General features: G+C 35.5%; 1 protein-coding gene across 7 annotated transcripts in view; it reads right to left on the bottom strand.

The window, feature by feature from the left end:
- Nucleotides 1-26562, bottom strand: part of ATP8A1 (ATPase phospholipid transporting 8A1) — a 130303-nt gene that overhangs the window by 38226 nt on the left and 65515 nt on the right. For all 7 annotated transcript variants that reach the window (XM_052780156.1, XM_052780155.1, XM_052780158.1 and 4 more), the window contains 8 exons: nucleotides 25882-26021; nucleotides 23817-23955; nucleotides 22481-22545; nucleotides 17286-17458; nucleotides 9010-9193; nucleotides 8792-8902; nucleotides 1743-1817; nucleotides 1491-1613 (listed from right to left, as the gene is read on the bottom strand). In XM_052780156.1, the coding sequence (XP_052636116.1) occupies nucleotides 1491-1613; nucleotides 1743-1817; nucleotides 8792-8902; nucleotides 9010-9193; nucleotides 17286-17458; nucleotides 22481-22545; nucleotides 23817-23955; nucleotides 25882-26021 (1010 nt within the window). The remainder of the gene's footprint in view (nucleotides 1-1490; nucleotides 1614-1742; nucleotides 1818-8791; nucleotides 8903-9009; nucleotides 9194-17285; nucleotides 17459-22480; nucleotides 22546-23816; nucleotides 23956-25881; nucleotides 26022-26562) is intronic.

Below are 26562 nucleotides of genomic sequence, written 5' to 3'. Positions count from 1 at the left end.
GTTCTACTTTTCCATTTTCCTGACCAATTCTTATTGTCACATGCTAATCCTTTAACCTCTGTCATGACCTCATAACCTTTGATCCCTTTTACCATAACAAACATCTGCATCAACATTCAAGGCTGTAATGTTTCCAAATCTTTAACACCAACTATTCAACTTATACAGGTGGGAATTTGTAGCGGGCAAGTTTGTAGATGTTTACTCATAGCAAGCATTGTATGCGAATAGCCACAGAATTTCCAATGAAGTCAACAACGCATCTGTGCAATAATAAAAATATTATAGACTTATGTGAAAACAGAAAAATCCAACAATTGTAACACATGACTTACATTATTTATTAAAACACAACACAAAAGTGTCTGTATTAATGGACCATGCGAAGTCTGATAGTTTTAAAGCATTCACAGTGGCACAAGAAACTATTTTCCCTAGTTTTCTTAAAACTTTCAGGTTTACTTTTGTGGGTGAATGGATGAAGTGAGGAAGAGGGAGAAAAATCTCACATGCTTCAATGAACAAAGAGAGTTTAGGCAAATAATTCTATATAGATAGGGGTACTCCGGTTATACAGCACAAGTGGCAGATATACGAGAGCTAAGTATGCTGCACCAGCTCAGCACATCTACTACAGACCAACACAGGTAGGCATTGTTAATTCAATGACAGATTGAAAATGTCCCCAAGTTCAACATACAGTGACATTACTTGAAATGTTCCAATTATATTTAGAAAAAAATCTAATAAAATCAGAAGGAACTCTCACAAACATCACAGCATTCATGAAATTGCAGATTCAGCAAGAAGTTTCATTTTTTTTTTTTTAAGTTTTATTTAGTTTTTTGAAGAGATTATTTATGGACATATTGTAGAAATTGTGTATGTTTTATGTATTAAAGAGTCCTACATTCTTTTACTACTTCTTGTGCTAGTCTCTCCAAGATGAACGTTGCCCATTTCCCACCAAAAGTAGCCTCAGATTCCTTTTGATCTACCCTGACACATTCTTAACTGTCTCCAAGTATTTTTTCCAAAAACTCAAAATTAAACCATAAAGTCACAACTCCAAATTGACAAAGAATAGTACCAAGTCCCTCCCTCTACAAATCTAATGACAGTTCTTATTGTCCTCTGCAACACTTCTCCACAGGCTTCAGTAATCCATTTCCATATAACAGTACAAACACATACAGCCCAGCGACAGAGAGGTCTAATCACTTCTGCCCATAGAAGACAGCTTTATTATCCGCAGAGAAAAAAAAAAAAAAAATCAGGGCTGAAAAACATAAAACGCTTGCTGTCCATTTCCATACTTGCTAAAATTGGGTAAATATGATTTGCACTATTTATGGACAAGTGGACAACTGGAAATAGTAGCAATAAAAATCCCTTTAATTTTTAATTATGAGCAGCACAGAACAAAAAGGATAACTATACTGAATTCCTATTAATTTCTGCTTTAATTATATTTGATGTTTTTTATCTACCTTAGTATTAAAGTCCAGTGCATTTTGGGAAGTCTTGTATAACTCAGGATATTTCAGCATGTTTTCTTTTCGGCAGGATCTCTCAAATATTCCAAGGGTTAGTGGAGGCATTGCTGTAAACATCTAGTAGATGGATGAAAAAAAACCCCATATAGCAAAATTTTAGAGGCAAGGACTTGCTTAAAGACTGCTTATTAAAGAAACTTTCACAATTATGGTTGAAAATAACCGAAAACACAGAAATCATCTTACCACATTGTAAAGACCTATACACCATCTTTCAAAAAGAATTTGTCCAGAAAACCCATTGACAAATGCAAACCAGATCTGAAAAAGAGGAGAACTGTATATTACTCAAATGTCTTGCAAGGTATGATTAACAGATTTTTCCTCAGCTTCACAAAAAGGGGTAATGCTGGAATACATTTACGACACAGTTGAAAATGTTCTGGTTTAAAACTATCTGAAACAAAAATAACAACTTGCATTCAAGAACAGTTAATAGGCAATCTAGTCAAATATGTGAGCAATTCCATTTAAATATGGAAATATGGAATATTTCAAGGACGTAGCTATTTTCAGAAGAAATGTCATGTTCTTTAAGTATTTAAGAGTGATTTAACCTCACTGCATTTGTATTGTACTTCATTCTTAATGAAATAAAAATTCTAAGAAATATGGGGGGGGGAATAAATCACAGGAAACACCTAAAGATTAGAAGCAGTCATCTTCTTATCATTAGGAAACCTCCCAACTAATAGAATTCATACCGTAAGCTGCAGTTTGAAACCGAAAACTATACCAATATTCTTTCCTCATATATGAAACTTACGAGAAGGTGAGGCTTTACCAGAGCACCAAATCAACTACAACTACTTAGTTAACAAGCACTAACTCAACTACAGAGTATTTTAGAGAGGCAATCGGATATCTCTTTCATTGCATAAGTTTTATCGCTTTTTGCTGAAAGGTTAAAAAAATTAAAATTTAATTTGAAAGGCACGATAACACATTTTCTTATGCTTTTCAGTATAGCACGCAGCATGACTGCTTTCTACTGTTTCTTACTTTATGCTTATATTAGTTCAATGACAAAAGTAGAGAAGCAGCTATTAACAAGTTACACTGAAACTATATTGCCTACAACAAACATAAGCTGTAAGGTGACAGAAGTTAGGATCATCTAAACAACATTCTACTCAATTTAAGACTTGTTTTTCAAGTGAATTTTTAGATGCCGCTTTGTAAAGACTTTCCTACAGTTCACATTTCATTTGACTTTATTATGGAAGCATAAATTGCTACAATCAATATGTGTGTTTATCAGTATGTACCCAGGCTGGCCTCCAGGTGACCAGATTCTATGACCAAGCTCAGATTTTTTTATCATGTGATGGAATGTTTGAACATGTTTGTGAATACTTTGAGATGGAAAACCCCCTGAAATTAGCAACTACTAAAACTAAAAATGGTAAAATCCAGCTGAAATTGCTATTTGTTCAACCAATAAATGAAGAGTAGATTTTTTTTTTTTGGTGGCCAATTATTGGAACAAGATTGCATGCAAAGTCATGAATGTTAGCAGCTGCAAAACAGACATATAGAACCCGCTGAATTTTTTGAAGTCTTATAACACTAAATTTCTTTACTTTGGTTGATTTAACAGTAACAAGCACTGCTTTCTAACCTTTCAGTCTATTCACTGAAAACATAATAGAATTACTTGCTGGTTGAATCAGATTTTTATAAGCTCTTGTGTATTTTGATTTTTGACTTTTGAAAGAGGAGTTATGATTGAACTGTGATGAATTTAGCAGACATTGGTTAGCAGCAGCTTCTCAGTAGTTAAGTATGAGGGAGTGAGATGAGTGCATAATCGGTTGTTCATTACTGAACAATTAATTACGCACTCAACATCAGCACAGTTTTTTGGATGTTTTACAACTAAGCTAAATGTGTGAACCTAATTCAGAACCTCACTACCAGTGCTGGATACAAGTTGTGCTCCTCAACTGCCTTCTCTCTTTTCAACCTTCTTATTATACCTAGTTCCTACATTATTCTACTCCCAACCTAAGAAGATGGCTAGGAAGACAGCTCTTAGCAGAGGAGTGAAGGACACATTTACCCCTTAATTTTTTTTCTTGTTTGTATCAAATACTGGAGTAACTTTTAGAATTCTTAATTTGAAAGAGTTAGGGTGGTGGAAAAGGCCAGTTTTAATAGAGAATATGTGACTCAGTAGTTGGGCATAAATATATGTACATCTCATTGCTGGTAATTTCAGACAGAATTTAACAAAAGTACTACTCTCCAGGAAGAAAATAAAACAGGCCACAAGCAGATATATACTTGACCCTTCATAACCAAGGAGTATATGTAAAGAACATTAACTTTCTGTTGTGATTTACCTCGCAGTCACAATGTTACAAAACTCTAATTTAAAGAGAAAGGCTTAAATATGTGTACTGAATCTATTCCACATATTCAACTACTATTAAAGGCAAGCGATGTTAAGCAACACTTGAAAATGTTTTGGAGCAACTGTTTTAAAGATATGCAAGCATTTAAGATAAAATTTTAATTTATAATGGAATGGCATATATGAAGTTGCTACCAAGCCTCTCAGAAACGCTATGCATCATTTTATTCCTTAAAAACCCTGCTGCTTTCTATTTTATTTTGTACAGGAGTTAAAATTTTCAAGCTATTTAAACTAAACCCAGTTTTACTGTAGAATTGTAAAGAAATCCTTTAAGGCATAGTACTAACTTCCTGAAATCTTAGCATTTACTTTCTTCCAAAGAAAGCATGCAACTTATAGGCATTTTAGTTCAGTTTAGTGGAATAAGGAACTGGAACATATCTTGGTGAGAGTTCTAGATTCAAGCCAAGAAGAAATGAAATTTGGTAGCACCCCTGGGTTCTAAAGTTCTTGTTGAATCTATCAAAAAAATGGCTGGGAAGAGAAACCTTTTAATGTGGCTAAAAACAATGCCCTCTGTAGTAGAAATAGTAGTATTTAGTGGAATACCAGATATACTACTACAAGAGACAGAGCACCTTTAATATCTAAGCAGAAACATGGATTTTCTACTGTTTACAAGATAGTATTTGAATGTTCACATTAAGGACACCTATGACTCAAAAATAATTAGCAGATGTAGAAGGGAAAAAAAGTGCAGGAAGGATAAATATGGCCCTCATCTCAAACTGTAAGAGGGGAAGAAAATAAGCCACCTACTTGCCCTAAGTTTGAAACCTCCGACCCTAGAAAATTACACTCTTAACCATACATGAAAAAACTACTATGGTGCTTATTACATTATTAATTGTGAGTGACAACAAACACTTGCTTCACAGTGGGAAATTTACTCATGCACAAGTGTCTTTCATCCTAATTATGATGGACAAGGAAGACAGCTGTACCTGCAAAATAAGTTTTTAGGCCATGTTGTACATGATACTAATTTAGGAGCAGACTCAGCCACTTCTCTTTTAGGGCATAGGTCCTACTCTAAGAGCTCAAATTACTAATCTAGCACCCCTGTACAGAAGGACAGGTGATAGGTGTCCTTAAGAAGTAATTTAGACTATGTAAATGAGGGGAAAGTGAAAATTCAGACCATTTTATAGTTCAGCGGCTACATAATTTCCATTGAAAATAAAAGATTTAGGTTCACAGTCCATCTAAAATGAGACAGGCCTCAATGCAGATCCTTGTATTTCTAAGTTTTCAAACCACATAATGCAAAAAATGCGGGCACGACCACAATCACTTTCTGCTGTCTGTATTTTAAACTGAACTTGATGCAGTTTGCATACATTAAGTACTCTGTGGCATACTGAACAAGAGCCCCTAAACTCTACAGCTCAGAAGCAGTGTGAGTATACACAGAAAGCCTACTCGTGTTTGGGGTTATACATGATATGGGTCTCAATATGACCACAGGCATTCATCTGATGTGTCAGGCAAAGGGAATCAGGAACAAAATGGTAAACTTCAGTTACGGACATGAGCAGCAGAAAGCCTGTAACTCAGCAGTGGGATGAAAAGGGCTTGGGGCGGGGGGGGGGGGGGGGGGGGGGGGGGGGGAGTAGGTAACCATCATCCAAAGTTTACCGAATGAAAAAGAGGCCATTACAGCTCTAATTACTTAGTAGAATTGAATTGTTTATGTAGTATCACTTAAATTGTTACAAATGACCATGTTTAAGTATCTGTGACTAAGCTTTAAATGCGAACTCTAGGCATCTGTTTCTTCTGCTTGTGTCCTGGTCTCTTACTTGTTTGTTTGAATTTTCCCCTACATGAAACATGAATGACCTATGCAGATCTTCAAAGATTATTTTTTTAAATTGTAAACATTTTTATTTAACATGAAAGTTATTTTATGTTATTACTAGTTATTGCTAGCTAGCAGAACAAAAAGTAGGAATAGGAAAATTTTGTCTCTCTGATGTTGAAGGGAAATTTACATAACTGCACAAAATGAGTAGTTTAACAAGGGTATATGCAGTAATGGTAATTACAAAACCAAAACCAATCCACAAAGGAGTTCTCAATCACTGGATCAATATCAATCCCAACTATCATTATAAGGTAATGACAGCCCCCTCAAAATAAGTATGAGACTCTGCATAGATGCATCCTATGTGAGTGTGAGGCTCGGCACAGGCTTAATAATGCACATTAGCAGACTATTAGAGATTCAAAGTTTTCACTTGCCATTTAGAATGATACTTCAGAATATAACCTCTAAAGTTACTGGGACTATTCCTATACAAAAGATGAGGTCTGTGTTTAAATATCTATAGAGGCAAGACACAGAGTAGAGAAAGTTATTACAGATCACTTCTAGTTTCTTATGAATAGGAGTTTAAATGTTGATAAACACTAATCAGTGTGCAGGAGTATTACTACAAACCTTTACCATTTTCTGAACCAAGAAACCAATAGCACTTATTTTGTATCACCCCACAAATGCCTAGGAAAAGGGCTGTATTTTAGATTAAAAGGAATCTACTACATTACTTGTTTGATTAGTACTGAGCAGACATTTAAAAATATAATATGCATCTATTAAGTAAAGGTAGGTATTTTTAGTTCTTGTCAGCTAATAAAAGGAAACTTATTTAAAGCAACTTCCAGACATGCCTTTCATAGTATTATTTTCTAAACTCCAGGACAGAGGAGGCGTGGCCACAAAAGCTTCACAGACGTTTTCCTGATGTAGCATTTCTGCATAGTAAGCAGCAGCTTACAAATACTCATTGAGCTCTCTGCTCCCACGCCTGATCCGTACAAAAAACTGAAAAGAGAGATTCAAGACTGGCAGTTGTCCTTTCTAGAGACATTCAATGATGAATTTCTGCCCATTCACTCACAGTATTGACATGAGCTATTAACATCTGTGAAAGTTTTCTGAACTGACAAACGTTGGGTATACAGGAATTCAAGCAGAAGTCGTCTTTCAGAGAAGGTGTATGTGGTAAAATGCTTGTATGCATTATATATAAAGGGTCATAACCCATATAAAAATGATCTCTTTGCCCTTCCATCCACTCAGGAGGCCAAGACTACCTCTTCTAGTCTTTTGTATTTTTAGACTATGATCGCTGTACCCCGCATTTAACTTTCTTCCACGAAGAATACAAACTGTGGGATATTTATATCTGATTTAAGTTATAAATTTACAATGTGTTTGCAGGTGACAATGACAGCAAATTAAGAAAAATAAGGTAGTATGTTCTAAAGCCCAACTTTGTATGTTTTCTATAAACACAAAGTATACATTAATACTGTTTTTTCAAATACTTCAAGAACTACTGCTAATCAGTACTTCTGGAAGTCTGATCATTTAATCAGATATTCAGCTTTTGAAATGCAGGATCTAAAGTCTGCCATCACTTCTAAAGCAATAAAGGATCATTAATGGATTTGCTTTTTCTATGGCTTCCTACTTTAAGTCTTTCTAAACAGGCTACAAGCTTGCTACTATAGATTTAAATCTATTTATGTTAATAACACAATAAAGAGAAAAAAGGAAAATTTAGAAAATGTAAAAAATATGCTAAGAAAAACGCACACTTTTTGGCTACAACACTTGTACATAAAAAGATACTTAAAGTATTTTCAAATATTGCAAGAGTAAGATCACATACATAAATATCACAATTGGAAATATTAACCTAATGTTTACATCAGGGCTAACAGAAATAAGGCATTTTCTTTCAGTAAAAACCAGACACATACTGCACAAGTTTAAGATATTAATTTGAAAATATATTCAAAAAACCTAAGAAAGTTTTAAGAATAACTGCTAACCGCATTAGCGTAAAAATACAGAAGACTGACCTATAAAACTTATTTTGTGATCAAGCTTTGCAACAAATTAGGTTTTTTTTCCACATTTTTAACCCAAAGTATCATTGTGAATACAAAGTTTGAATCAATTATAAACATAATTACTAGATACATATTTGGCTATAAGAAAGCAAGCAGCTATTGAAAGAAAAAGAGAAACAGTAAATGAAGGGGAGGGAGAAAAAAAAAATTAAAAACCCATTTAAAAATACATTCCAAATTTTAAGGTTGCCATGCAGTCATGAAGATCATGAAAACTATAGCTATACTGCTGTCTTAACCATACCTACCAATAAATGTACATTTATTACAACACAGTCCCCTCATACTACTTTATTTTTCACAAGACTCCAGCTTCCTTAAAATCCCAGGAGAGAAAACCAGGTCAGCCACTGTCAGGAAAGTATCCCTGTTCATGAACTAGAGCCTAAGGAGGCACAGTTACGCCATCAACAAGTGAAAGGTATGTAAAAACCTTAACTACTGTTCTGAACAGCAACAGCCCTGCAGTTCAACAGTGACCTGAAAAAGGGCTTCAGATTGCAAACTGGACAGTTACTGACACCAGCTCAAAGAGCTTAACCACCTACATCTCTTGGTAGAGGCTACTTGTAACTGTATTCCTTAAATACTGTAATGATGTTATAGATACAGAATTTTAATAAGCTAGCAGTATTATGCAACACAAACATTCAATACTAATATTTAGTACATATTTCTATTAGAAATATTAGACAATTAGACAATTGGGTCTTTTAAAGTAAAAAAAGAAATCACTCTAATATTAATCAGTTTATTAAAAACCAAGATTCAGTACTAGTAAGTGTTTAGTGACAGTTTAAATGCTTCTTTAAAATCATATATAATGATCAAAAGCTCAAAATAATAAAGTTTTTACTTTCAAGAAGTAATATTTAATTTACTGTAAAATTACCTCGATAATATAAAGGACTATATTCTTGTAGAAACAATACAAGATGCATTTAGCTACTCTGTTGTAATTCCAGGCTCCATGAACCAACAACAAGTTCTTCAAATACTTGAACTGCAAAAAATGAAAAATGAACAAACATACAATCAGAACATTCATACACCAATATTAATCTGATACTAAACTACTTTATTGTAGTATTTTACAGTGTAATGACTTACCTGAGCAATTGAGTAGTCTGAAGAATTAGCAGCCTGTAGACCTTCATTCCCACTAATACCAACACCAACATGTGCTGTTTGTATCATACTAACATCATTTGCTCCATCACCAATCGCTAGAGTTACTACCTTAACTTGTTTTTTAACCATTTCTACAACTTCAGATTTTTGAAGTGGTGATACCCTAAGGGGTAACAGAAAGAAAAGGGTTTAACACAGGACTTTCAAATGAATATACTTTCAAAACATACTTTATATTCTGTGAAAAGGTAATAAAAACAGGCCAACTAACATCCTGGTCAGTGACATGGTCTTGTTATTGTCCTTTAGGCTATATGCTAAAAGCATATTCCCAGCAAAATTCATAGAAACCTTGGATTTATTGAAGCAAGATGTTAAAAGAACTGGAGAGACACAGGTCAAACAGCAATGGGCCCCTAAAACAGAATAATGGAAGAAATCCCAAACACTGCCACTACCAGTATTAACTTACAATTACAGATTTTGGCACATTTTGTTGGTATGCTTTTTATTTTCCTCTCTGTTTAAGTATGTATTTTATAAACGAACAAGATATTTAAGACACAGATGTCAATGGAAACAGGAACAGAGTGGACTGCCACCACGTTAACATAGCCTACACAGCTAAATTAGAGGAAGCAACTTTGCACATAGCTCTTGGTCCTCCATTTTAACTGCTGGTAACTTCTCCCTTGTTCTTTTCAGGACTGCTCTAATTATCTGTCATTAAGAAAATGCCTGTCCACAGTTGGGCGGACAAATTATTCCAGTGATGACTCTCTAAAGCTCTATTGATGAAACTGTATCAATTTTGGCTCCATCTACCATTGTGTGTGTCACACATGTACCTCCCATTTCACGTTGTAAAAGTTCTACTTCGTATGCTGAAATTCAGTCCTTGTAGTATTTGAGACATCATAACTGAAAATAATATACAGAAATTATGTGCTAGGACTGGTGTGTTTCACAGGCTGGGGAAGGGAAGGAGCAACCCCTAAGCAGTGTGGCAATCCACTTTTGTGCTTCCTGGCACTGGTGTCAAGGATCAAACCCTGCCCCTCTTGTTTCATGGTATAAAGAAAACCAAGAAGAAATGCAAAAAGCTCTGTGAGTCTGTCTCCCCCACCACCGCTGTTCACCACTTCTTACAAAGAGAGCAATTCTGATACCAAAGCATGACTCCTGCCGTGGAGCTGGGGATACGCAGCTGGTGAAGAACCATCCTTTCCTCATCTATCTTTCCAGCCTTCTACAGAAACTCATTCTAGATGCCTCCATGCAAAAACTAGACATGGATAAGAAGCAGAACTTGCCACTGGATATATACTGACACCAAAAACTGGGGGGAAAAAAATGTGTAATTTGTTTCCTACAAGTCTTCTATATGCACACTCATGGCAATAACCCCTCTGGTACCATAAGCTTCTGGAACTTTGCAATTTGGGCTGTGAAACATCCCCCCTACAGTGTAAAAATTTCAGGGTTAAGGATTATATAGGGATGTTCATAACCTAACTCTTCCAGGTCAAAAAATAAAAACACAGAAATATACAAGAAATTAAGAATACAAGTTTCAGGGAACAAATTTGCAAAGGAAAACACAAAAGAGCAATTACTTCTAAATAATGTTCCTTCCTGAACATGCTCTGTATATTGCTGCTCACTGGGATACCGCCAAGTAACATGGCCTGTGTAGTTCATGAATATCGTTCTCACCTGAACCAAGACTGCTGTATGGCACTGTCCTGGTTTTAGCTGGGATAGAGTTAATTTTCCTCCTAGTAGCTGGTATAGTGCTATGTCTTGGATTTAGCATGAGAAGAATGTTGATAACACACTGATGTTTTCAGTTGTTGCTCAGTAGTGTTTAGACTAAGTCAAGGATTTTTCAGCTTCTCATGCCCAGCCAGCAAGAAGGCTGGAGGGGCACAAGAAACTGGGAGGGGACACAGCCAGGGCAGCTGACCCAAACTGGCCAAAGGGATATTCCATACCATGTGACGTCATTCCTAGTATATAAAATGGGGGGAGCTGGCCTGGGGGTATCGCTGCTTGGGAACTAACTGGGCATCAGTCGGCAAGTGGTGAGCAGTTGCATTGTGCTTCACTTGTTTTGTATATTCAAATCATTTTATTATTACTATTCTTGTCATTTTATTATTGTTATTATTATCATTATTAGTTTCTTCTTTTCTGTTCTATAAAACTGTTCTTATCTCAACCCATGAGTTTTACTTTTTTTCCCCAATTCTCTCCCCCATCCCACTGGGTGGGGGGAAGTGAGTGAGCGCCTACATGGTGCTTAGCTGCTAGCTGGGGTTAAACCACAACAGGCACTCATAAGCTTACTAACAAAAAGAAACGTTACTACCAGACACCAAAAATTCAGTTGTATTATGTATGGCATCTGTGCAGTCCTAAATTTCTGCACAAAAGATCCTGCAAGCTGAAGGTCCCAAAGGCACCATTCTCATAAGTTATATTATTAATGAGATTTCTGATGGGTAAGTCCTTTATAGTTTGAAGAGTTATTGCTCAAAGAATTCTATCAAATCTGGTAAGTGAATGTGGCAAAAAATTACTGTCCTATTTATACTGATTGCTTTTTAAGATCACAAAACCAGTGCTAATGGAAGCAATAATAAAAACAAGCCACCTACAAAAGAAACAAAATCTTTCCAAATATATGCATTAATCAAATTATTTTTCAGTACATGGCATAATAAAATGTTCCTGTCTGCCCACTGATCTCTGGCATTACAGCCAAGGCTGAATGATTTGCCTGTCTTGACACTGGACAGACCAACATTACAGGTTAAAATGCATTGCTCTCTATTTGGACCAAACTTTTGATCCATAATTCAACTTGAGAGGAAAAGTTTTCTTTTCCAACTGGTCATATAAATTTCCTCATCACACTTCTTTGTCCCCCCTCCAAAAAAACCAGAAACAGAACAAACCCCTCATCTCCTTCCAAATAAAGAAGAAAGAGATATTAAATTTTCCACATTCAACACCAAGTTTTTACAGTTAAAGAACACTGAAGCACCAATTATATTCCTTCCATTAAGCACACAGATACTAACACCAATGCTTTGCCCCCACTTTTTCTAGCTATCTGTAAACTCTACTGTAACTACCAAAACCACAACCAACAAGCAATTACATAATTGCTGAAGCTAATGGTCATACCAGCTACCTTCCATTCTGCCTGAATAAGAATGCAATTAGAAAACAACCCCCTTATTTTTTTAAAAAAAGAAACCCGAACAGGGAGATAGCATAACAAAATCCAATGTTCACATGACAGACAAGCTATAAACTTAAAAAAAGGAAACCAAAGTTTTTCTTAGAATTGACAGCTGAGGCTGGTGACTGATTTCATGGTGTTCATTGAAAAAGTAAATCCAGCAGAGTGGTGAAAAAAGTTCAGAAAAAACTCAAATCTCTGACATCACACTGCTGATATTATCCATTATCCATTTCCTTTATTAACAAATCCAGGTTACAAAGATTTGAGAAAAGCTAACTAATAAGGGCAGAAGTAGAAACAGTCTTTGAAAGATTTTGATGAATATGTCCTTTAGAAATGCAAATTTCACCAAGCCAACATTAATTTCCTATGAAAGGAAAGCCCTTTCCCACTAAAATAAAGGCTATTGAAGTTTTTAGCCATCTAAGGTTGATCGTGATTATTCTGAAACATAGCTTAAAACTGTAGGAGAAAACCAAGGTTTTCTAGACATGCTTTGTCCTGAAACACACACTTATTCATAACCTCCATGAAGAATTAAGTTTCGTCTAAACCAGTAAACTACAGTAACAATCACAACTCTTACTAGTTAAAACTTACACAACATTTCTGAAACTTAGACTATTTAAAAGCTGAAAGAGGATCCCAAACTATTCCTGGTGGCAAAAGTCAACTTACCAAGCATAGTAGAGAGATCTGTTTTAAAACATCAAATTTTAAACAGAATTGATTGAAAAAAAATATTAAAAATTGAGACATTGTGATGTGTCTTCCTGTGTATATTTTACACCCAGATATGCAACTTCTGAAATTAAAGCACACTATCTCTTCTATAAATTCATTAATATTACAGTTGAAGCATATTTGTTATATTATTTGTTTGAACTACAATCCCCCTTGTCTTTTGTAGAATGAGATCTTATGTATGCATCATAATAACACAACTTCACTATATACCATACTTTCAACGGTATCAGTTTATGACTTCAGTCCATATCACCAAGGTTCTCTTTTTACTATGGAACAGACTGATACTTGATTCAATTTCAGTGTCACAGAAGAAATATGAAGGAATAGTATAAGGTCCATAGCTCATTTGGACAAAAAAAAAAAAAAAAAAAGAAAATATTTTCCATTTTTCTCTAGCAAGTGTCAAGATTTTTCATTTTACCTACCCAATGAAGTTATATGAAGAAAAAAAGTAAGTATGTTTCAACAACTAGATTAAACCTCAACATTGGATAGATTACTGAGTTCCCAGCATAAGGGTATACTAATGGTGGTTGCCTCTCTTGCTAGACCATCGTGCTTAACAATGAGACAGCGTTGTGAAGGGAAACTGGGTATGCGGTATCTACGCTCGTCTTTGCTCACATACAATACTCCAACTCCCATTGGGTTCCAGTAACATCCTTGTAGCTCTTCTGGTTCTCCTCTCCATTTGCCAGAGGACACCTTCTCATGGTTCACCTTTGGGTGATGTTCCATCAGCCGAAAAAAACCCCAATCCTACACTGTGCCAATTAAGTAAAATTACTTAAGTTTTAAGTGCAATGAATCAGAGAAAATGGTTGCATAAAATCTAATTGCATGATTTTTCAAAAGCAAAAAATAAAGAAATGAAAAATAATACAGCCTTCGCACTGAAGACAGCTATCTAACTACTTTATTCAGCAGTCTGTGCAACACATGCTATCAGACTTTTGAAAAAAGTACCTGGGATGAGTACAGCCTTGTGGTGAACTTGGGATGAAAGCTTCTGGGCAACAGCCCTTCAGAAAAATTCTGTGGTCCAAGTATATCAAAAAGCATTTCTATCATCTTTTGTTACATGTTTTATTTGAACTCTGCTGATGAGTATTGTACCAAGGCTCGCTACAGCCAGCTTCTATAGAAGACTCCTGACCTGAAAACTTCATCTTTTTAACTTTCCAGGAACAGTGGCTTATTTCCCTTTCAGACAGCGTTATAGGGGCAGCTGGGAGATGGCACTTACTCCCACTGCCTGGTGCATCAAGTTCATGGTGAAACCAATAAGAAAACCAACCAACCAAACACCCCCCCCACTTTGTTCATTTTCTTCACTCTTAGCTGTACATTTTTACTACAGAATAATCCATTTAACATTCTTCTTGCACACATTATGCTGACGCCAATATAGAGTTGGAATTCAGTTTGTCAAAGTCTTTAAGCCAAACATCTGCTTGGAATTAATAACATATACAGATTTTTGAAGTGAAATGTCTACAGAATATTTGTCAGCTTCATCTGTGTTATGGCTAGTCTTAGGAAGAATCCATTGGTAAGAAATGCTTCTGAACAAGTGAATACAGTCTGAAAACTTCAAAGAAACTGATGTAATTTGTACTTCTAAAACCAAGGAGTGCTTAAAACATTTACTGTCTTTATATGGATGGAGAAAAGACATTTTCACTTAGGACGATATATATTCTAAGTGATTTACATTAATTAAAAATTACCATTTTCAAACTTTTTATTTTCAAGCTCACAGACCAGGAAATGAAGTTTTTGTTACTAAAGATGGAGCATTAACAGAAATAAATATTTTGTCAGAATTCTGACTTTTGAGAAGCATGTGATATTAAAAAAGCACATACCAAAACAGTGAGCGTTACAAGGAAATATTTTAGTTTTAAACCTAGAGCCAATTTTTAAACAACCACAAAGTATGTCAGAGCATATACCTAGACATGTATTGAAACCAGCTGACCTAAGTATATCACAGAAACGTAGAAATGGCAGAGAGAATGCTACTATAACAGAAATTTTCATTTTGCACTTTGTTTCATCACAAAAATGCTACCACTAAAGAACAGCTATATGCAGAGAATATTCTTCAGTGGTTCTACAGTTCAACAGAAACGGCAATATTGTCTCTTCAAATGGCATAAAATGTATTTTCAAATCAAGGAAAGAGAAGAAAAAGAAACATAGTTTTGAAAGAGCAGTTCTACGTGCATGTCCTGCTTGTCACTTACTATACTGAGCAAAACTGGAACTAGTAGAACAAGCACAAAGCTCCAACTTGCCTGTCAGAAAGACTACTGCCGTTAGAAAAATGTTTATACACTGTATAAACTGTGTATCAGTCTAAGATCACAGTTTAAAAGACAGTAAGACCTTAGTTTGAAATTCAGAGTGTTTCATGCTGGAGCATGGCTATGAAGCTAATCCATAAAAAAAATTAATTAAAATCACTTGGTGGCATAACATATCACTTGACAGAAAGGATGGAAAGACTACAAACCAGGTCTTTATTTGGATACTATAACCTCATTTGCTTTTCCCAGGCAGAAAAATAGCTCCATTTTGAACACTGATTTTTCAGATGAATCTGCTTTATCTTAACGGAACATTATTAAACTCTCTACCTGAACACAAGCACCTTCCATTTATTTATCTTATTAATCAAAAGCAGACAATCTATTAAAGTGTATGTACAACAGTTTTCACATTTGTACAGACCACGTCTCTACCTTCATGCAGATAACAGGATAGGCAATAATGAGGTAGTAGGCAATAAACTTACAGAATTTACTGAAAAAAGATTTGAATTTGGTAGGAAGTGATGCTGAATTCTAAGAATTACTTTGTTCTCGTACAAAATCCAGGCTGACCTCCTTTTTCATTGATTCTCTTTCTAAAGCAATTATTATCAGACATCGCATCCTATTTAAATATGGAATTAGATGTAACTTGAATACACAGACAATCCTAAAAATTTCAGTACTACGTTAATTATGACAACTTGAATTTGTGACACTTGTATATTGAGAAACAGCAAGCTATGGGACTCTAGAAGAGCTTGAATACCTTGTTTCTGAGTTAACTTTTCTTGTTTTAATATAGGAAATGGCTTTTTCCACATTACTACAAAGGTCAAAATATTGAAAAATACTCTGAGAACATTAACTTGTTATCCTTCTAATAGTTACCTCAGACACTGATGAAAATAACAGTGATTTCCACAGTTCTGGAATGTTTGACTGCATTTCTAATACAGATATCCTACCTGTGTTGCCAACGGTCTTGTAAAGAAAAGTCCTTGCTTCTGCTTTTTGACAGATTAATCACCTGGCCTAAACCAAGTTTTTTAAACATTGACAGTAGCAGTTCTTGTTTATCTGGCTACTGAGCACCCAACTTCCCTTTTCGTTCAATCATTCAAACGTAGAAAAGGTGATATACTGCTTAGGAGATGTTTGCGGTTTTTGTGTTTAATGCCATAAAAATGCAAGAAGGCTCCAAACACATAAGCTGTCACTCACACAGTTCTATGTATTCCTTCCTTTGTATAAATCTGGAAATATTAAAAGGCAAGCCCAATGGCTTTCATATTGTGTATATTTAAAGAAAGCAGATATTGAATTTTCTTTGATCTGGAAAAAGTTCCCTTGTTACGGTAAGCTTACAGCTCTAATAGCTGATGTTTACAGGAAAGGATGAAAGGTCTGATTGTATAAAAGAACCCCCAAACAATCAGGAATAATAATAGTAAAAAAAGGTGTTTCCATCAGCTTCAGGAAATAAAAATCACCCAGAGTAGTACCTTTAAAATTTTTGTGCACTTCTTACGCAGTGTAATCCACAGCTTACAGGAAAGCAGAGATGTAAAATCTTGCCTGCGGAGGAAGCTCTACAAAAGAATCCAGATGTGCTAAAACCTGCAGTTAACTGTAGTATCAATTTAAGGTTAAGATCAGTGTCTCAATCTTGCTGAGACCACCCTTGACGGATAACAAATTATTTTTCTGGGTATATGCAATGTGAATGACTTTGACAGCTACACTCTGCTGCAGACTGCTCTACAAAAATATTTTGTTTGAATGGCTATATTTCGTAACTTCCGCTACTAAAGTTGTTTTTTTTTTATTTCATGGTTGGACAACATGGATATGTGTATTTTCTCTGAAATAAAGAATTTTCTTAGTTTTTATATGTCAATAAAAATACTGTAGAGAAAGAATAACGTAAACCTTACCTGCAACAAATAACAGCTTTACATGACAAAGCCAAATCCAGGAAATACTGTCTCACTCCAAATGTCAAAGCATACTTCAGAGATTTACCATCAATGATGAGAGCAAAATCATTTTCCTTCCTTAAAGCATCACCAAGAGTACTGCAATGATGGCTAAGCGTCTCTCTTGTTCCCTGTTACACAAAAAAAATTGTGTCCATTATTTTTAATTCCTACTATTCTTAAGTCCAATTTTTTTTTATTTCAGTGTGAACAGAAACACTGGCATTTAGTTTTTTGAGGCAATTACCTTTTGATTATGCTATCAAATAGACAGTATAAAATGAAAAAAAGTATTTGCAACAGCTGTACTACTAGAAACCACAGTAGAAACAGTGTGTAGGATTGCTCTTGCACTCTGCCAAAAAAAAGATATTATTAAATAAAAGTTTTCTGTATACCTATGCAAAAGAGTCACACATATATAGATACCAGAAGAAACAATTTCTGTTCACTGTTATATAAAATGTTCCTAAATGTTTAAAAGAAAGTAAAAAACAGAGAATTTATATTATAAGTACATGCATTATAACTGATAATTCTAACTATCACATTAGATATGTATTTTAAGATAAGGCTGCATCAACTACATATTATATAAAGGATCACATTTTGTATTTTCCAGTTGCTGAAGACAGTTTGAATCACACCTACACAAGTCACTATTCTGTGATCCAGTACTGAGAACTTCAAATTATATTCAGTAGACAATACATTAATCTGTACTTACGCAGCAGGGCTTCATTGCCTGCTTTGGGAAGGTCACTAAATATCTAGTTAGTTAACAGTACAACTCTACCATAGACTGTCAAAAAGAAGAAAAAATGTGCTTGTTGCATTTCTTTCTTTTTGAATGGCCTTCACAGAGCTACAACATACTCTGCTATTGTTTCCTGCTTCACAGCCCAGAAGTAAGCAGCATTTTAGAGTAGAAAGGAAGATGAAGACAAAACTTCCGCTTATAAAATATCGGATTTGGAAACCAGTAACATCCTATGACCACAATGTTCCTATATTTTTCTACAAGTTCGGCAACCAAATAATCGTGCTACTTCAGTGATGTCAGGCATATGTAAATAAAATTTGGTGTAACCACCTAAAAATAAAACACTGAGAAGTAATTACAAGTCTCAAAACCCTCTGAAATGAAATTAAAGATATTGCTTGGCCTTTCCCCCCCCACCTTGCTCCTCCAAGTTCCACACACTGTTGTGCATGGTTTTTGCCTACTTTGCTTCCACTGGCCTTCTAAAGATTAATTGGTTTATGCAAAAGAAGATTAGGCTGTTGGGGAATTCTGCACCTCTGGTTTCCTGGCTCTCCCCCCATAGAAACTGCAAGGGAAATGAAGTGCCACTGTTTAAAATCACATGTTAGAAAGTCTTTAAAATGACAATAACTTCTGTAACTATTTTCCAGAGCGTCTTCTCTGATTCAAGAAATATTGCGATGTAAAGAAAGAATCAATTTTTCTCATCTCCATGGACTATTTAGCTTCTGACTAAATTTAAGCAATGCAAGAGCCTGAAAATTCATATTCCTATCACCTACTGCTTCTTCTCATACATGCCGTATAAACTCTTCTGCTTAAATTGACCTTAATTTTTTATCACAAACAAACATGCCATCAGGTAGCTCCAGGCATGCTACATATTCAAACAAAAAAAAACCCCAAGACAATACGAAACACCTACCCCAACTATAAAACTGTCATATTTAAAATTCCTTTGTAGGCTTACATGTAGTTCTATGCTGAAATCCAATGCCTTAAATTAAAAGCAGTATCAAAATGTCCCTTATTCACTTCTACACCATTTCCATTAAATATTTCTCAGTGAAATTGAATGGTAATCAAACTATTTTCTAGTTTCAGCTTAAGTTCACACTTAAAAGAACAAGGTGATATGATTTCTGTCTATGAGTAACAGCACTACACTGAAATTTAGCAGACCATTAGGTTAATACGAAAGCAAAATAAAATCCAGTGTTCTTTTATACAACTGTAAGAACTTACTAACAAAACCACATTTTGTTTGTGAAGCTAAGCAGGCATTCATGGGAGTGCAGCCTCAAAACAAATAACGTTGCAAAAATAGAGATGTCTAAATGCTTCCGGGAAGTCTTTCCAGTTCTATACCTGCCAATGCAAGTTGGGGAGGGGGTGGGGTGGGGGGTGTTTGGGTTGTTTTTCTTTTAATTCCATAAATAAGAGTATTGGTTCATACGAAAGAGGATGTCGTATTTCAGCATATTCTTTGTAAACTCAGCTCACAGAGCTGGGATACAGTCTAAACAAACATGTATTTTTTTCACTGTAACTTCCTCTGTCTTGCATGCTAAGGTCATAATAATGACCAAATTGAGGAGGTATTTGTTTTGTTAAATCTTTTTTACATGTTTTAGGGACAGGGGACTCTGCCTGTCCCCAAAAGGATTAGAGTTGAGCTAACTCCTTTTTAGAAGAAGCCACTGGTATGCAACAGATACTGTATTACTATTTTAACAGCAAGGGCAAGAAGCATTCACCTACCACCACTCTTTTCAGTACTGCGAAGAGTATGCAGACCAAGAGAAGCCAACCTTCCTAACTCCTATGAACATACCAACATTTTTACATAGCCAAGAAGAGCCAAAGAGGAGAGGACTGCCACAGAGCAACTCTTCTCAAAGATCCTAAATACACAGGTCCCACTACACTGGGATCTTTTTCTTCAAGGTTTCATGGCTGCTCAGTCCCTCCTGTGCTGAGGGAACTGAGCTGTCCAGCAGCCCTCATGGGAGCACAGTTCCCCTGCAAGGCAAGGGACACAGTCCCAGTACAAGAGATGGACCTATGCTGCTCAAAAGCCAAAGTTTAAGCCATATTCCTTAAGAGACAATATTCCAACTAAGTATTACGGCCATTTGCCAGCTGTTGTTCATATGCAGAAAGGAAGGAGGAATTGCATCCAGCCTTGCAGCTGCACTGACTCAAGGTTCTGCAATCACAGCAGTTCATCCCTCTCTCAATTTCCTGAGACCCGCTCCACACCTCCATCAGAATTTTCAACACCATGTTTGACTGAACCAGTTGCACTAAAAATGGAGACTGACATCTGATTCCAACCACACCAGCAAGCAAAAGGTAGGACACAAGGTATACATTAATCAAACAGTGAAACATGCACCATCAAATAAGGCAGAAAACTTTTAATGGAGTCTCTGTTAAAATATTGGCATAGAGCTAGTTTATTATTATTTTTTGAACTGCTTCTTGCCCTCAAACTATCTGATTGCTACATTTATCTGCTCCTCAAAACCCACGATCTATATTATCACAACAGACAGATTTGCAAGCAACCAGTTTGCACATGCAATTTCAGCTGCCATACGATACCTGCATCCCCATGTACTCTGAACATACTTTCTGCATGTAGGGAAAGGATCTCTCAATCTCTACACAATCTAGACACTTCAGTTTGAAATATGGAGTACGGTGCAGTTATCATATCAGATACTATCTTCTATTCTTAAACTATACTTAAATACTTTTATTTTTTAAATGTATTGCTTAATATACATTTATTCAACTTTTTAATCATCACACTAGAAGTGGTTAATGTGCAATGCTTGTTTAATGAGTTTTTATTGGACTCCTTTTAGTAGTTAAATAAAGCTACCTCACTTTATTTCATTACATATGAAAAAGTATACAAAGTAGTATACTTTAGTATACTTTTGCACTTCAAATCTATTAAGCATTGCCGTAGTACTGAAATCCAGCAGTCTGTGTAAATAACCTAAATATAGGACAGAAGTTCTTACTTGCGTTGGTTAATTTTTACTCAGAGATTGGTTGAGGAGTGAAAAACTCAAAAGCAAAGTTAAGGGCTTGAACCAAAAACCTTCCCTGTTTTTCCAACAAACAACTATCGCAATCGTTCAAAAGCTATCCAGTGAACTAACTAAGAGAAGAGAAAATTGCTTCTCTTCATTAATATCACAGGCTATCTGCGTCAAAAGTTGCTTACGGTATCAACAGAGTCTGGTTCCAGACATTAATCAACAGCTTCTACCTGTCCGGCATTTGGGATTTTATTTTAAATTTTATCAGCAAAAATAAGTTGCTTAAAACAATTTATATTTGAAATATAGTCATCATGATTAAATTCATGCTAATGTTGAAAATGCATTCTTCTAAATGGGTCAAAACATTTAATTAAGTACTTATTTAAAAAAAAGTACTACATATTTTAATTCATGTTGTAGCCTACTCTTACATGCTACCATGGAACCCTTCAGTTAAGGCACTCTTGCTGATTCTCATACTTTCTTTTCACTTCCTCTCCCCCAGTCCTATCTTGAGCAACCTGACCACAACACAGAGTAAGGTAAACTTCATTTCAGGGTTTCCTCCTGAAGCCTTCTGGACAGTGAGTTTTCCCACTGAGGAAATTCTTCCACTTCTAAGTTCACTTAAGGCTCCCTTAGAGGGTGGTAAAAGGATTTAAGTTCTTTCCCCTCATGGGATTTTTCACTTAATGTTGCATTCCTACCTTATCTGAAGAATCTCTTCTCTACAAAGCACTGTATACTTGCAAGTCAGTAGTTTTAACCCTTACTTGTACTTCAACATCTGATTACAATTTCAGCTGTTTAACCACACAGTAACAATTAATTTTTGGCAGATACTAAGTATTCTGTAAGAAACAGCATTAGAAAGGAATTTAGGACTAGTTTGTTTGGGCACTGCTAGGTGCTACTAGAAGCATGTGAAGCTCCTGGCTTTGTGCCTGCATGGATGGAGTCATTTCACTACATGGAATTTGTTTGCTCATCATTCTGAAGTTCATTTGCGTAGCAGCTACACTGTGGTTTTGGAAACTGTAGACTAAGTTTCTAGTTATTCAGTAACATTTTGTTACAAAGACCATATGGTCTTCCAAGTATGCAATACTAAAATTAACTGAGAAGATTATCAAAACGAATAAGAAAGCAACCCCCAAAACAAACAGACACTCACCCCCCCAAGCCATAGTTTTAGCAGAATTTTCTGTGTTTGTCCAGATAAATAGATGCTCCAAGTTATTTTTCAGGCCACCTCCACAATGACGTCTGGATATTTTAAGCAGTAAAATAACGTTTCATTAACTGAAAACTTTGCAGATTTTACTTACATCAAGAGAGCCTTCATTTATAACAATTAGTCCCATGTTCTTTCGCAAAAGTTTACAGGAGTGACCTGTTAAAAATATTTTTGTTTTCAAAAATTTGTTCCACAAAATCCATTATAATATAACAAAGCATTTTTTTTCCTGTAAGAGAACTACAGACAGAATTAAAAATAAGATTTCCCCAGCTGAAATCAATGGTAAAAAAAATTAATACTGTATTCCATAAAAATTAGACATACAGGTACTGAGTCAGAACAGTCAGAATTTTCCTTGCTGCAACTTGCAAATGTTGTGCCTTATTCAGAGAGGTGCTCAGCAGAAGGACAAGAAACATCTTTACAGGGAGTTACAGAAAACAGCAAACAGATCTCCCTTAGCCTTGCAAATTTCTGGAATGCAACTTGCATTTCATACAAAATTGGCATATATACATGTTCCCATTCTTTTCTTTATTCTTTGACGCTTTAAACAGAATGTATGCTGTGTGCTAATGATGCAGGCTGCTTAGACAAATGATCACCATTCTTAATAAAGTGAAAATACTGGTATTATGTGTATTGCCTCAAACCTGAAGGTATTAATGAAAATAACCTTAGATCAACTCTATCATGTGCATACAAAAAGTTCTTTAAGATTAAAAATACTAATAGTAATCAAAAGGATCCATATGACCAAAATAATGCTTTATTTCGGGCACATATCTAGGCTACTGCAAAAGTGCTCACATGCAAAGAATATTAAATCTTAAATGTAGTTTTCATGTATTACTATTTAAAAATACAGATTTATGACTGTTAAAATTAGTTAATTCATGATTCTTTTTTTCCTTCTTTATAATAAAAGGAAAAGAATAAAAGGAAACCTCTGATTGATGGTAAAGTTTATAGTACTTTAATGCACAATATATATTGTTTTGCTTTAGTTAAGATTATGGTCCCTACCAGCTTTCTTGGAAAGAAGGAAAAATACAGAAGGGAGACTAAGAATACTTATATTTTCTTAGTATTATTCACTCTCACTGTCAAAACCCAAACAATGTATTCTTTTAAATTCATTTTAGATACTACAAAAAAGCACAAATGCCTATTTTTTTCCTCCTCTCTATGATAACATGAGTTTTTCTTGCTGTTACTGTTTTAAGGGAGGAAGAATCCACCATTTCCCACTCTCCCTTTACCAATGACTGAAAAATAAGTTAACATTTGAATTCTGCAATGCCATATAATAATATTTTTTTTTGTTACAAGATACCTTTCTGTTCTGAAAGCAATTTTAGTCTAGCAACTTCTATCATTTCTAAATCTGTAAAAAAGCCATCAAATAAATGCAAATATAATACCGATGTTAATGGCAGTCTCTTGTTTGTCCCCAGTAAGTATCCAAATTTTTATGTCTGCTTTCATGAGCGTCTCTATGGTTTCAGGCACTTTGTCTTGTAGTTTATCTTCAATTGCTGTTGCTCCAAGCAGCTGAAGATTCTGTGAACATAAAATATTCAGTACATGCAGTTTTTTTGGTTTAAAATCAGTTTTAACCTTTCCGTTTCTTTTGTTAAACTTGCCATATTTGCAACAAGATTAATGCTCCCTAAATTCATTAATCAGATTTGGTATCAACTAATAAAGATTTTCCAGTTTATTCCTATGAGCTTTAAGTTAAATACCTACATGGCTTGACAAACTGCACAGTGTAACCACTCAAATTATTCACATGCTCAGTAGCTTGTTCAGCAACAGCTACCTTTTCCTGAGGGGCACCTCTCTGACTTGAAGACTTAAGGAGTGCTATTATTACCTCTTCTCTCACTTGTAATGATTTCTCTTCACCTTGTAAAAAAAACACCTGTCAATTCATCTTAATCTTAAAACTATAATCTTGACTATGTTTGGTTTTAACTTCCCATGCAGCAAATCTATATAGTTTTTGTGAACACAGCCATTTTTATACTTCATACTTCTGTACCTTTAAAACTAGCTAAAACCCTGTTAATGACACCATTATGAACCTAATAGCGTGCAATCCTGCTTGCAGCATGGCCTGCATACTACATACTGAGAAAGTGCTTGTGCAGCTAATACAAAAATTTGTAATGATAGCAGGGTTGCCATGGCCTTAACAAAGTTATATGGTTTTAAGACTGTCTTGCGCATGTCTGGATAAACTGCTCATCTATGTAAACTGAAGTCCCACAAGTGACTGAAGCCATGTACCCTGACTCTTCTTTTTCATGAATTAAACTCTGCAGTTTTTTGAGGCTCTGAATTCTAAGCAGTTTCATCAATGTAATCTCTCTTATCCTTTCCAAGAAAAAATAAGCTAAACCTCCCCCCACCCCAAAAAAGTCAAGTATCAAAACTTAAAGCAACATTGGTCTCATGGACACCTTTTGCTTATACATTTAAGAGCCACAGGAGCCTTTTTTGTTGAGGCAGTGAAGTCTAACTGCACGCTTGGCTACACCAGCAGCAGTGTTGCCAGAAACTCAAGGGAAAGTGAGGGAAAATCACGGCTCCGCTCTTGCGAGGCATCTGGGTATTACCTCCCTTTCTGGGCCTTCGGTACAAGAGAGATTGACAAAGTGGAGCAAGTGCAGCGGAGGGACACAAAAATAGCTTGGGGTCCGAAGCACGCTATATTAAGTGTGCCTGAAGAAGCAGGACGAGTTTAACATGGGGAAAAAAATAAGGCTAAGGGAGGGATTCCACAGCTGCCTTCTGCTAACCGGAGGGCTTGCAGAGAAGCCATCTTCCTCCAAGATGTGCACGTGGAAAGGGCAAGAGGCAACAGTCACATTCTGCAGCAATAGAAATTTTAATTCAGAAAAAGCGGAAAGAGAATAGTTGAGCACTAAAAAAAAAAATTGCCTACTGCAGCTGGGAGAACTCCCTCCTTGCAGATACTCAGAACTTCATCAAAGTGCTGGGCTAGCAAAATTAGCCCTGCTTTGAGCAGGGATTTGTGTTTAGATGACCTCCAGAAGTCCCTTCCAACCTTAACTACTCTATGGTTCTAAGATAATTACACAATGAAGCAGAAGTTGTTTGCCTGTTATTACACTTTTTTACACAATAAAGCAACTCTGAGAAAAAGCTTTCCAGTAGTTCAACTCAAAATCAACACCTTCTGGCAAGGTAGCTACTTGCTGCAAAAACTTTGTCAAATTAATCTTTCCTTCATTTTGATCATCTAAATTGCAAGGACTATATGACACAGCTGTTAGTATATTGCTAGATTTTTTTTCTGTCTAAGCATTATTCCTCAATAATGATTCGGATTTCATGGTATAGAAAGTAAGGACATAAATTAAAAAAACACTCTCCTTGCCCTCTTGCCTTGCCCCGTGCCCCCCCACCCCCCCCGCCCCCAACCCAACCAAAAACCCAAAACAAGAAAGCTACATGTACTTTTTCAATTAGTTCATAGCTCTCCTCAAGTTTGAGTGCTCTGTTTTGTATAGCTGTAGAAGCACGGTGATAGACATCTAACCACTCTTGATAATCACTTTCTGAAACCTCAGCCACAGCAAAACACAGAGTTCTTAAGCCTAAAGAGAAAGCAGGTAGTAAGTATGATTCAGTATTTGTTAGTCCCTTACTTGATATGCCTGCAATGAGTAACTACTAAAAGCTGAATTTATTCTGTATTTTACATACACCTATACCTGATTTTTAACTTACTGCTACATGTCTTGAAGAACTTTTAAAAATATATATAAAGTAAAAAACATGATACAAATAGAAATGTATTCAACAGAGTAACTGTTTCAAGGTAGCTGAATGTAATACAGGCGATGTATTTCAGGGGGAAAAAAAAAAAAAAAAAAAAAAAGAAATTTTACACAGGATTCCACTTACCTTAAACTGTAAACAAAACATGAAGCAATCCCAGATTACACTTGCTGAACAGGTATATACATTAGATTTTTAGTAACATTAAAGCTATAAGATTCAATTATATTTCTGAACAAAAATTTTATAAACTTAGATGTTGCTATGCTGGAAAGAAATAAAGTTAAAATATATCAGCATAATGTTACAACTACTCTCTGCTTCACCCCTCCTCAATATCCTTAGGAAATTCTCAGC

The sequence above is a fragment of the Harpia harpyja genome, chromosome 2 (assembly GCF_026419915.1).
Source record: "Harpia harpyja isolate bHarHar1 chromosome 2, bHarHar1 primary haplotype, whole genome shotgun sequence".
Taxonomy (NCBI): domain Eukaryota; kingdom Metazoa; phylum Chordata; class Aves; order Accipitriformes; family Accipitridae; genus Harpia; species Harpia harpyja.
Note: the sequence above shows the minus strand (reverse complement) of the source record. Positions and strands in the feature narration are given on the sequence as shown.